An 11,711-nucleotide genomic window follows, 5' to 3' on the forward strand; every position below is an offset into this window, starting at 1 on the left:
TTATTTTCGGGATTCAAAGGATTTTTTTTCGAGAAAACGAACACACTTTACATGTCACTTTTTATTCGGATTAATATCTAACACTGTATTGAATTGACAATATTGAAATGTTTTACATTTTAATATTCGAATCCTAATTTGGCAATTCTAATTGTCGCCACAGGCTGATTTTCCTGAAAGTCCTACACGGAAGATTCACTCAGCTTTCTGTCGAGTAGTATCTTTTTTCAATCGCATATTTTCAATGTTCTGTCGGATATTTAGAAAATTCTGTATCGCATTTTTATTCTTTTGTCACAACTTGCCGCAACTTTCTGCCGCACATTATGAACTTCTTGTAGTATATTTCATCTTTCTGCAACTGAAAGAATTTTTTTTAATTTAAGACCCTTTGTATTTACTCCAGCAGCCGATCTATAAATGGTGTTATTAGTAGACTCAACTAATTCTTCCACTGTGTCAAATCTAATCATTATCATAACAGAAAGATGTTTTTTGAAAGCTTGTAACTTTGAAACATGACTTGTAGAATGAACATGAAAAAAATGACTAAAATCGGTTCATTGGCAAAAAAGTTCAAGTTCTGGTTCTACTTTTGAGTTGCTTGGTTGGTGGCTTTTGAGGAGGTGGAGGAGGTGGAGGAGGAAGTTCAACAGACACCAAGGTTGTTCGAGTAGTGAGTCCTTTGTCGTTGAACATTCTGTAATTTTTTGAATTAGTCTTGATTATCATCTTCTTATTTACCCCTCTGATGCATCCACGTCTCTATTTATAGTTGCACGCATTTCCACTGTTTTGACAGCATCAGTCGTCATATCCCTGAAAATCTGGTATATGAAGTCTTTTCGAATAGTTTCTGTCTACCTGTCACGTTTTGCCTTGAGCCGTTCATACAACAGAGTTTCCTCTCCTTTCTGTAAATCAACGAATTGGTTTCCAATTAAAAAAAAAGAAAGCTACCGGTGTTCCAACAGCCTTATTCTTATTTGCCTCTTTCAGCAGTTGTTCCAACTTTCCAGTCCAATCCATTGTTTCATCGCTCGAATCGGACGGTGCCATCTTCTTTCCAGCCGTGCGAAGCTCATTCTCAATTTGTCTGAAAAACGAACTTTTATTATTATCTTTCTCTTTAAAAGGATACCTATAGTCAACTGGATCTTCGAATTTCAAACCTCGCAAGTAGACGATGATGTTATCAATTCCGGATGGAATAATCTTATCGAGTTCTGGAATCAATATTCATTTAGATACCAAAAAACGTGGGCCCCTAAACCTTTCGTTGGATTTTCAAACAAAGCGTGTTTCTTCTCGATGATTTTATTCACATCCGCCAAGTCTTTACTCCACGAAAGTCCTCGTTCATTGTGGAAGAGATCCAGAATCGTGTAGAGATAAGTCTCCATATCGTCTTTTCTTCCTTGGTCTTTTTCCTGGTGACATGCACGACTCGAGAATTTCCGAGTTCCAAAGAATGGAACACGTTCTCTTTTGTTCTGAAAAAAAAGATTCAATGACACAAAAATTCGTGAAGTGTTCCAAATTTTGTGAAATTTCGCATAACTTACTCGAAGTTCGTGGCATTTTGAACTTTTGAAGACTCTTCGACTGATTCCGAAGTCGAGCACATAGAGAACATGATCGTCTTGGGGCGGAGTTCCTGTACATATGTTGGCGGGCTTCAAATCACGATGTATGAATCCAACTTCATGCATAACCTCTACCGCCTGAAGAGGAATTTTTTAACGACTTCTCAAATCGTCTAGAAATGTACTTACATCAAGAATCTGAAGAGCCATGTTGATAACGCAACTTTTTGTATATTGTCTTTTCAACATTCGACGGACACTTTCCAATGACGGACCGATAAGTGTCATGACAATCCACTGAAATTTTTAATTGAGTTCTGAAAGTTTTGATCTAAAATACCGAGTAATCTTTTGTTTGTCCTGAATCAATCAATTCACAAAAGTGTCGAGACTTTTTATGAGTCGTCGTGTAGGTGTCGATTTCCTTCAGAATGCTTTTTTCAATACTTAGACGTCGCTGCTGGGCACCGTGAACTTCCGTCTTCATAGCATATTCCTATTAAATTCAAGATATATAGTCTTATATAGATCACTTTCAGTTCTTACCATTTTTGGATTCGGCTCATCATAAACTCTATAAACGTCACCAAAGCCTCCTGACCCGATATGAGCCTGCACACACCATACTCTTTTTGTTTTATTCGTTTTTACTTTTGTGTTATTTGACAGCAACTTTTTTACAGGCCTGTAAGAATTGGGGTTGGATTGGAAATTTTATTTTCTCGAAAATCTTACTTTTTCTTATATCCCGGCTTCTTTGATCCTGTCTGACCATCCTTCGTAACTGCCTCTTTTTCTGTTCGCTGTCGATCGCCGGTCTTCATTTGTTTCGAAATAAATTTGAAAACTTTGAATTCCACATTTCGGTTTTTTCTTTCACGTATAATAAAAAGGATAAATAGAACGCGTATATTAAACGCGTTAAGTTTAAATTTTACATTTTTAAAAAAAATTTTTGAAAAGGAAGAAATAAAATGAATGAAATTTGAACAGAAGCAAAGTTACAGAGAGTTAGGGGGGACAAAATTCCTCAGTAAGGCCAACAAAATTTATATGTCGAGCATTGTCAAATTTTTGGATTTTGTCGATATTCTCTCTCTCTCTCTCTTTTGCTCGTTGTCACGTATCAACAAAAACCTGTAAGATGCAACAATCTACATTTTCAGATGCCATCCAGCCATCGTCTTTCAGCAACAATTCTCATATTTCTCAGTTTAACTTATATTTCAAGTTCGTCAAATCTAGTAGAAGATATCACTGATAAACAAGATTCATCGGAGGATGACGATCATTTACAGACGTAAGATTTTTTGGGAACTTTTTAAATAGTGAATAGCTTAAATTTTCCATCTAAATTTCAAATTTTAGATTCCCAACACCTCCTCCAATTGGAACAACAACTGCTTCTGCGGATTCTCTATTTAATCGAATGAATAAAATATTAAGAAAAGAAGAAAAACAAAAATCTCAAAACTTTCAGATTTTCAATGAAAAAGTAGGTTTTCACTTTAATCATGTTTGAAAATTTTTTGTAATACATTCCAGGATTTGGTGACCAATTCAAATGCGAATCCATATTTTTCAACAACTCGGAAGCCCAAAAATCGATCAGATTCTTCACAAAAGGCACGGGATCCTGATCCACAAAATCAAGTGATTGCAGGGATTCCCGATTTGAGTGAGTGAAATTGTTTTGTAGGGTACTGTAGGAGCTTTTCAGAGCTTTTCCTTTTTTTTAAGTTGTTCTCCAACCGGGCATGTTATTTGATAAAATGATAATTTTCACAGTGTTACTATTATTATAGGTGATCCATGTTTCCGTCGTTACGAGAATTCGATAATTGTGAACGCTCAACCGTATGAAAGAAGATCATCGACTGGCTTAATCCATTGTAAATCTCACTGCTTGAATAGCCAAATCGGTGTTTATAGCTGCAGATCGTTCGTTTATGACAATGTGAATCGGGTGAGTATTACTGAAGAAAACAAAATTCAGAAAACGTGGGAATTTACAGGTGTGCGATCTATTTGCCCACGTCGGAGATCAGGCTCCAGCTCGTTTGCTGAAATTTCAGACTCGTGACTATTTTGAGCCAACTGATATTGTTCATTGTTTATCAATGATAAATGGAGAATCATCATCATCAGCTCCTTCTTCAGAAGATGAAGATTCTCCTCCAAGTCCTCCACCATCTGCTCCAATTGTTGCTCTTGCAACAAATACAGATAAAAGAGATGAACACGAAGAAATGACGGAAACAATTGAAGATATTACTGTTGCTTCACCATCATCAGATAGTTGTCCACGTGGAAAACAATCTACGTTCTTGAGAACTGAAGGATTTGAGCTTTTTAGCCATGATGATCAGGAGTTGGTTGTTGGAGATGTTGCAGAATGTGCAAAAGCCTGTATTGAAAATAAGGTAACTGAGTAGAATTTTAAGCAAAACCAATGAACGAAGCGAAGATGAATATTCCAATTCGCCCAATTCAGACTGAAAGTTTAGAATAATTTTTGTTACGGGATTTCTTAAATAAACAGAATTTTCCAGCTACTGTACACACGAGTACATTAAAGTGGCCTATTGCGCCATGTTGCTCCAACATTTTTTATTTAATATTAGTGTGGAAAAGTATAGAAAATAATCCGATTAATCTGGAAAGAACATTTTTTTAGCTCAAAAAATGTAGAAAATGCTCAAAAATTACCTGAAAGTTGCCATTGCCAAAAAACGAAGCTTATTAACTGGCAGTCTGCAACTTTCAGGTTTCAGGTCTTCTCAAATGTTTTAACTGAAATGAAAGTTATTTTCAGATAAATGTAGTGATTTTATATATTTTGGCACTGAATCAAATTTTGGAAAAACCATTGTAGGACATTTACATAAATGTGAATTACATGTGTTCTTAGAAAATTTAAAAATTTTGAATCGCCTGCATTTTTTCCAGATAAATGGTGTTGCACTAAAATGTAAAAGTTTCGACTTTCTTTCCTCCACTTCAACCTGTGCATTTACTTCTGAAGCAGCTGTTCCTGTTGGAAATGGTCAATTGAAACAAAGAGAAGATGCGTCTTATCACGAGAAAATATGTGTATCGAAAAGTTTTGTGGAGTAAGGATTTTTAGAATTCATTGAAATTTCAGAAATCTCCTTACAGATCATGCCCATCCACATTCTTCTCTCGTCATCCTCAAATGATTCTTGTTGGATTTGCAGAATCAGTTTCAGATTCTCCATCTTTTGAACATTGCTTTGACACGTGTCTTAATAGTTATCAATTGTTCGGATTTAATTGTACTTCGGGAATGTACTATTTTGAAGAAAATCAACTAAATTGCATATTGAATTCCGAAAATCGAAATACGCAGAGAGAACTTTTCACGGAAGAAAATACGGATATTGTTGATTATTTCGAAGTTGAGTGTACAACTCCACGCTCAAAACAATCGAAAAGGAAAATGGCTGGGGTTCGGAACTTTGGCAAGTTTTAGTAATCTTTAATTTGAAAAAATTGGTACTGGCTCTCAACGAACTACAGTAACCCATTCCACTTTTTTCTTCTTTTATTCGCTCTTCCATTTTTCATATGTTTTAACTTACTTTTGATATGTAGAGGATACTCAGTGTAATACTCAGAGAGACTTAAAAAATAACAACATTTTTAATTCCAGAAACTGATGCGATTGGAGCTGATAAAATGGTGACAGACCACGAAGATGTAGAGGAGGATGGTTCAAAATGGGAAAGTTGGTCTGAATGTCAAGATGGAAAACAGACAAGACGAAAGATTTGTGCTAATTTTAATGTAAGAATAGAAAATCTAAAACTATAAAATACTCAGATGGAATATTTTACGATTTTTTTTTTCAAAAATCTTAAAGTGCCTGGTTTGAGTATGCGCATTTAAGGAGTACTGTATGTAGTTTTCAACATCTCGATTTTGCAGGATTTGTTTTGTTGATAATTTTCTCCTGTTTGCTCAGAATTTTTATGTTTACAAACATTTCAATTATTTGTCGATAACTTTCAGAGAAACAGGTGGTAACTACAGTACTCCTTAAAGGTGCACACTTTCCATGCACTCCGTTCGAGACCGGATATCGTATTTTTGTGGCAAAAATTGCAAAATCCCACAACTAAGTAAACGGTTTCTATTCTTAAAATTATTTTATTTTTTTCTCTATTATTTTAAGAATGTTCCCCTGCAAAAATGTATTTTATCCTTACGAAGTAGTTTTTGTTTCAAATTATTTCAACTTTTCAGCAAATCGAAGACTGCGCCGAAGAAGTTCGAGATTGTGTTGACGAAATTGATTCAACTGACATGAGAATGTCAATTAAAAGAGCTGGAGAATTAGAAAATAATGATCACGAACAAATTGAAGATAATAATACTGATGCGTCTGAAGGTAAGGTTACTGTAAAAAATTATGAAAAATATAACTTTTAATAAAAAATACCAAATTGATATTTTTCATACTGAAAATTCTGAAAAGCTTTAATGCACATTTTTTTTTCTTTGATTTGCTCTCTTTTTACTTTTAAATTACAATTACAAAATCAAAAAAGAAAGCAATCGGGGAGAATGTCTGATCCAAAAGTTTAAACACTACCGTATCCCTTCAAAGGCGCATCCTTATTTTCAAAAAAAATTGTGTCCGTGGGACTGGATTTTTAGCAATTATATAATAAAATGTAAGCGGACGAGTGAGCGAAATATTGTTTCACACCGAGTTATTTACACTCTCATAAATACCAGCAAAAACTAAGTATGTCAACAACCACAATTCTCTACTCCCTCTCTATGGCGCCCTCTTCTTCATGTTGTCTAATCACTTCTCTCGCCGCGGCGCCCTTATAGCTCAGTGGTAGAGCGTTGGTCTTGTAAACCAAAGGTCCGTAGTTCAATCCTGCGTGGGGGCAATTCGTTTGAAAAATATCTTTTTGAAAACTTTTACATTTTCTATTTTCAGACCCAGTGCCCACAAAAGAAGAAATCGCAGAAGTGAAGCAAAAGATACGTCGAACTGGCTTCAAATGCCCATTAAATGAGTGCTGTCGTGTATTCCTTTCGTGCTCCTATGGTCTCCGTCATAATTCGCATACAAAACAGTTGGAATGGTGCAGAAGGCCATGTGATCCAAGTTTGAGCTCTTTCAAGAGATCAAGGCTTCTTAGGTAGCATATTTCTCATTTGAACGCATTAATTTTTTCTAACGTTCTTCCTTATCCATGATACTCGACGATTATAATAATTTGTTGTACATAATGTGATTCCTTAATAAAATTTTATTGAATTTTCAAAGTTGATGAAACAAAATAAAATTGAGTTAACAAAATTTAAAGTTAAAAAACGAAGAAAACTTTCTTACACAATCAGAGAATGGCTGATGACGCATCTTCAACATGCCAATATTTCAATTTAACTACATATATGTGGACCACCTGAAGGTACTTTTTTTAGTGAAGAGAGCTGTTAATTGCCAGCAGCATGTGCGCCGATTCCTGAAGCTCAGTAGTGTTGGGGTCGACTTTTATCCCACTAGGACGTTATTTCATCCCACAAGAGTGTGTAAACTTGAGAGATTCAGACTTGAGCCACGCCCATTTGAAAAACATGTGACTCCGCCCACATTTTTAATGGTCCCATCTTTATCAGTATTGATAAGCCACAACTGATAAGCTTTAATTAGCCAGCTTCATTGGTCCCTACGGAACAGCTTCATCTATGCGAGGCCTAAAGATGCATTCGTTGGTTTCATTCGAATCGAAATTCTGAATTACTCCTAATTTTCCCCTGATTTCGAATATCTAAGGGAAAAAATTCAAAAATATTTCGGAACTCCCACGATCAAGCGAGATGGTATCCGGCTGGATTTAAATATCTTCTGATTGGACATATTGGGGGTAATGGGGATTTGATGAAGCTTATCTTGTTATGTAGGTTTAAGTTAGTGGGAAACGAAAAATTCAAAGTAAATTATCAAATTTTTCTGTAGAATAGGGATACGTTTTCTATTTATGTTCCTTTGCTTTTTCATAATAATATAAATAGCCTTTTCATTTTTCTCCACTCATATGTTAATGCAATGAAGACAAAAAATCATGTTTCCTTCCGCCAGATCTTTAACACAAAAATACGAAACATCCTAAGAACAAAAAGACGAAGACAGAAAATCAAAACATGTGACAGCTCATTGATCCGCCCACTTTTTTTTGTTGATATTTCGACGACATTCGGTTTTGCTCCGCCTCTCACAAAGTTTTGTATAAAATCACAGCGTCTTGGACAGATTTAGTTCATCCTTCTTTCCTCATACCGGGTATCTATTTATTTTATTCCAGCTCACCGTGATGTGTCCGAAATTACGGTAGTTTGCAAAATGCATACACTAGAGTAATTCATGTGTCTGATGCCTTAACATTTTCAAAGCGATGCTAGGAAAAATTGTCAACTGACAAAGTGTAGCGAATCTCACACCTGTTCCTGGGCATTCCTCTTTTTTTAACAAGTCGGACGATCGAAATTAGGTCTTTTCTGGTGTCTTTTAACATCACATATTCCTCTCCCTCCCTTTCAAAATCTCCCCGGCAATTGTTGGCTCCGTTAGTTTGGGTATTGTGCCTCAGATTTGCCTTGAATTTGTTAGTTTGCACATTTCTATTTTTAATTTCGAAAAAAGTTACACAGATCGAAACCACAATTGAACAGCTTTTCCTTTTTCGTTACGGTTAGAAAAATTCATAGGAAATGAATTTGTTCGCTGTAAACTTTTTTTTCGTATCTTCGTTTACGATAAAGTTACAACAATGAACTACGCAATGAAACAGTTGTCTTTGGTGACCTGGAAAAGGTCAGCTGTTATATATAACGCACGGAAATACGGAGATTAGGAAATAAACGGAAACTAACTTTTTCATAATATGTCGTTAATTATGTTAGTTGCCAATTTTCTCTAGTTTTATTCTGAAAAGGTTAGACTGTAATTCATCTTCAATAACCGAGAAGTTATAGAAGTTCTTACTTATTGATTTAGTTTAACCAACTTACTTGGTAAACTAACTTTCAGTTCCCAGCAACACATTTCAGCCAATTTTAGTGCCAAACATCTAGAAAATTTGTTCCATATTTGTAAAATTTTATAAAATTGGAAAAAACCAAATAAAAACTGAGTTAATTTGGCTATTTTCAATGTTTTTTGGTTTATATATTAGTATGAGAGCGATGGAATTTGCTGCTCCTTAACACCAAATTCGAAAAACACTCTTTTAAAATTAATTTTTCTTTCCAATCATTGAAAAGCAAAAAAAACTGTGAATTGTATTAAATCTCCCCTTCTCCATTTGAAATACCGCGCATTTCACCAACAATGGCCTAGAACCACCGGTGGCCGGGAGGCCATGGCCGAGTTTTGACCTATATTGATTTTTCCTTAGCAACCGGTTGCGCAACGCGTTTTGAAGTGTAAACTCGTGGTTTTTGATGGTTTTTCTTCGCGATTTTTACATTTTTCGTTTAAAATCGTTCATTAATCGATTTTTGTTCAGATGAGCAAAGATGTATCAATCGGGTGGATGTATGAAGGCGCTAAAGGAAATGTACACCGAGAAGACTATTTACTCGGAAAGAAAGTTGACAAGAACTTTGAAAAGTATTCCGATGTGGTGAATGCGCAGAAAGCAGAAGCAATCGATTCGATTGTTGGGACAAGGTGAGTTAAAACATTAGGAAATTGATTATTAGCAACAAAAAATCAATTTTTAGTTTTCAGGGCTGTCTTCAATTCCGGACAATCAACGGGTTTAAAAACTTCTTCACTTCAGAAAGATATTATCAAATCCGAAGATCCATTTGTCGCCGTCAAGGTTCGAGAAGAAACAAAACGTCGGGAAATCATGGATAATCCTCTCACAAAAATGCGACTTCAAGCCGCGCTGAAAAGTATGATGACCTCAAAAGCAGAGAAAAGTAAAGAGAAAAAGAGTAAAAAAGACAAAAAGAAGAAAAAAAAGAAGCGATCGTCGAGTTCCAGTGATGAAAGCAGTGATGAACGGGTAGAAAGAAAAAGAAGACGCTCGCCATCGCCGAAACGAAGAAGAAGACCCAGCGAGAAGCCCAGAAAGCGTTCTAGATCGCCCAGAAGAGAAAGACCAAGATCTCCAAAGCGATCCCGTGAAGAGTCCAGGTAAAAATTGACAATTTTGATATCAATTTATCACAAATATTTCAGAAAATTGTCCCGGAAACCTTCCAGTTCTCGATCGAAATCTCCAAGACGATCCCGAGAGGATCCCAGGTACGCATTTGTCGAGTTTTTTTTCTCATAGAAGATGATTTTTTTCCAGAAAAGTTGCCAGAAAGCCATCCAGATCTCGATCAAGATCCGCAGAGCGACTCCGCCGGAAATCCAGGTCTCCGAGGCGATCCAGAGAGGAACCAAGGTAGAAATCGCCGGTAGTTAGTCTAAAACTTCGTTTGTTTTTCAGAAAAATGTCCAGATCCCGCTCCAGATCTGCCGACAAAGCGAGCTCTTCAAGACAGTTTGATTCTCACATTCCACGTCACCTGCAGCAGCAACGAAGTCGTCATGATTCGAGCTCAGGCTCAGAATCTGAGCACGAAACTCGGAGCAGTCACCGCCGCCGGAATAGTGATGATGACGAGCGACAGGATCCGAGAAAGAAGTCATATGGCTTGGTTGAGGTGAATTCGCTGTTCTAAACATTTTTCTTACAGGAATTTTTAGTGAACTAGCATATTAGATTTTCCGTCAAAAAGTGAATTTTGCATGCTTTTTCAGATTTTTTCCTCGAACAATTCGAGGATTAACAATAATTTCAGTAATGCTGATCCTTTTTCAACAGTTTTCATCCCAATTTTATTTTTTTGTCACATTTTCACGAGGAGTTACAGGAATTTTCTGATTTTGAAGTGATTTTCTTATTTTAACACCTATGTTTGCTCATTTCTAACACAATTTACTTTCATTTTGCCCATTTTCCGTCATTCTCAAGCTATTTACACGTGAAAAAAGAAATCATCTGGAAATGACATATTTACTTCGAAAATCTGTATTCTCATTGAAATTGGTCAACAAATTCACTGATTTTATTTTTTGCTCCGTTTTCTGAAGTGGAAATGTCACGAAATTCGGTTTTTGATCGAAAAGCTTAAAATGAGAATCCTCCGTGTTTTCCCCATGATTTCTTGGATTTTCTATGCTTTCAATTCTATAGATGAAAGGAAACTATTGATTTTTTGACTCCAAAATTGAATTTCTTATATTTTCTCAGTTTTGAACAAGAACGTTATTTAAGTTTCAAACCATTTCCAAGTTATTTTTTGCGAAAAAATGCTAAAAGTTAAAGAAAAACGAATATTTTTCAATTAAATTTGTTTATTTCCAGATGCGAAAGCGAACAGCCGAGGAACGTGAAGAAGAGTCACGGGCGCCCACCAAGGAGTACAAGCTTGTCAAGATTCCCACAGGACGTGGTACCGGCAATACGCCAAGAGAGCCGCGACGAGCATTGAGTGAAGCAGAGAAGGCGGCTCGGCTCGCCGAAATGCAGCAGGACAACGTGAAATGGAGGGACGAGATTCGCGAGAGAAATGTCACAAAAGGACGGAAAGAGGATGATGAGGAGAAGGAAGAGGCGGATAAAAATGGATATGCTCCATCTTTTATTAGGTTTGTATCGAACGGCAGAGAAGAAAAGTATGCAGTTATTAAAGTTCTGGCTGAAATGCATGGTTTTGCATCATTTCCGTCTTTATTTATTCCCCAAAAGCTAGAAATTCCCTATTCCCCATGCATTTTTATCAGTGATCACGCTGGTTTTCACTTGGAACAAGCTTTTAATACAAAAACTGTGAAATTTCCTGTAAAATGTATTTTTTAATTACAGATCTCAAATGCGCGAAGCCTGTGACGATATGACAGTGGAGAAGCGTCTACAAAGTAATAAACGCGGTGTTCAACGAGCACACGGGTATATGGATCGGAGTTTTGCGAAGAAATGAGCAAAAATTGTTATTTTTAAACTCCCATGTTTTGTTGATTATAAAATATTGATTTTCTTGTTCTTTCCCTCACTTTCTCTTTTTTTATTATGGAATTCC

General features: G+C 36.1%; 3 protein-coding genes and 2 non-coding genes across 5 annotated transcripts; 3 read left to right on the forward strand and 2 right to left on the reverse strand.

The window, feature by feature from the left end:
* Positions 1–542: 542 nt before the first annotated feature.
* Positions 543–2,421, reverse strand: T15B12.2 (non-specific serine/threonine protein kinase). The gene is made up of 11 exons (NM_001379705.1): positions 2,322–2,421; positions 2,133–2,271; positions 1,927–2,082; positions 1,776–1,883; positions 1,566–1,724; positions 1,274–1,493; positions 1,142–1,226; positions 961–1,096; positions 865–914; positions 745–819; positions 543–700 (listed from the first exon to the last, which is right to left on the reverse strand). The coding sequence occupies exons 1-11, from the start codon at positions 2,408–2,410 to the stop codon at positions 577–579; spliced, it is 1,341 nt and encodes a 446-aa protein (NP_001367879.1). The 5' UTR covers positions 2,411–2,421; the 3' UTR covers positions 543–576.
* Positions 2,422–2,752: 331 nt separating this feature from the next.
* F52C9.5 (uncharacterized protein) lies at positions 2,753–6,886 on the forward strand (the record flags this gene model as incomplete). The annotated part of the gene is made up of 10 exons (NM_001379706.1): positions 2,753–2,886; positions 2,955–3,081; positions 3,132–3,264; positions 3,392–3,552; positions 3,602–4,009; positions 4,536–4,699; positions 4,746–5,068; positions 5,260–5,393; positions 5,853–5,997; positions 6,562–6,886. 10 exons carry the CDS (start codon positions 2,753–2,755, stop codon positions 6,768–6,770), a joined length of 1,938 nt encoding a protein of 645 aa, NP_001367876.1. The 3' UTR covers positions 6,771–6,886.
* F52C9.t1 lies at positions 6,440–6,511 on the forward strand. The gene has a single exon. It is a non-coding gene; the product is annotated as a tRNA-Thr (tRNA).
* F52C9.10 lies at positions 6,440–6,514 on the reverse strand. The gene has a single exon (NR_052309.1). It is a non-coding gene; the product is annotated as an Unclassified non-coding RNA F52C9.10 (non-coding RNA).
* Positions 6,887–9,136: 2,250 nt separating the features above from the next.
* Positions 9,137–11,671, forward strand: mog-3 (Pre-mRNA-splicing factor CWC25 homolog; the record flags this gene model as incomplete). The annotated part of the gene is made up of 7 exons (NM_065733.7): positions 9,137–9,300; positions 9,361–9,774; positions 9,820–9,885; positions 9,935–10,030; positions 10,076–10,292; positions 10,997–11,280; positions 11,498–11,671. 7 exons carry the CDS (start codon positions 9,137–9,139, stop codon positions 11,610–11,612), a joined length of 1,356 nt encoding a protein of 451 aa, NP_498134.1. The 3' UTR covers positions 11,613–11,671.
* Between the last annotated feature and the right edge of the window lie 40 nt (positions 11,672–11,711).

This window comes from Caenorhabditis elegans, chromosome III, assembly GCF_000002985.6.
Source record: "Caenorhabditis elegans chromosome III".
Taxonomy (NCBI): Eukaryota; Metazoa; Nematoda; class Chromadorea; order Rhabditida; family Rhabditidae; genus Caenorhabditis; species Caenorhabditis elegans.

Coding starts and splice junctions, on each gene's coding strand:
- T15B12.2 (NM_001379705.1), bottom strand. CDS start 2,410: ATGAAGACCGGCGATCGACAGCGAACAGAAAAAGAGGCAGTTACGAAG. Junction 1,725..1,775: donor TGGCTCTTCAGATTCTTGAT/GTAAGTACATTT, acceptor ATTCCTCTTCAG/GCGGTAGAGGTTATGCATGA. Junction 1,097..1,141: donor GAAGATCCAGTTGACTATAG/GTATCCTTTTAA, acceptor TTCGTTTTTCAG/ACAAATTGAGAATGAGCTTC.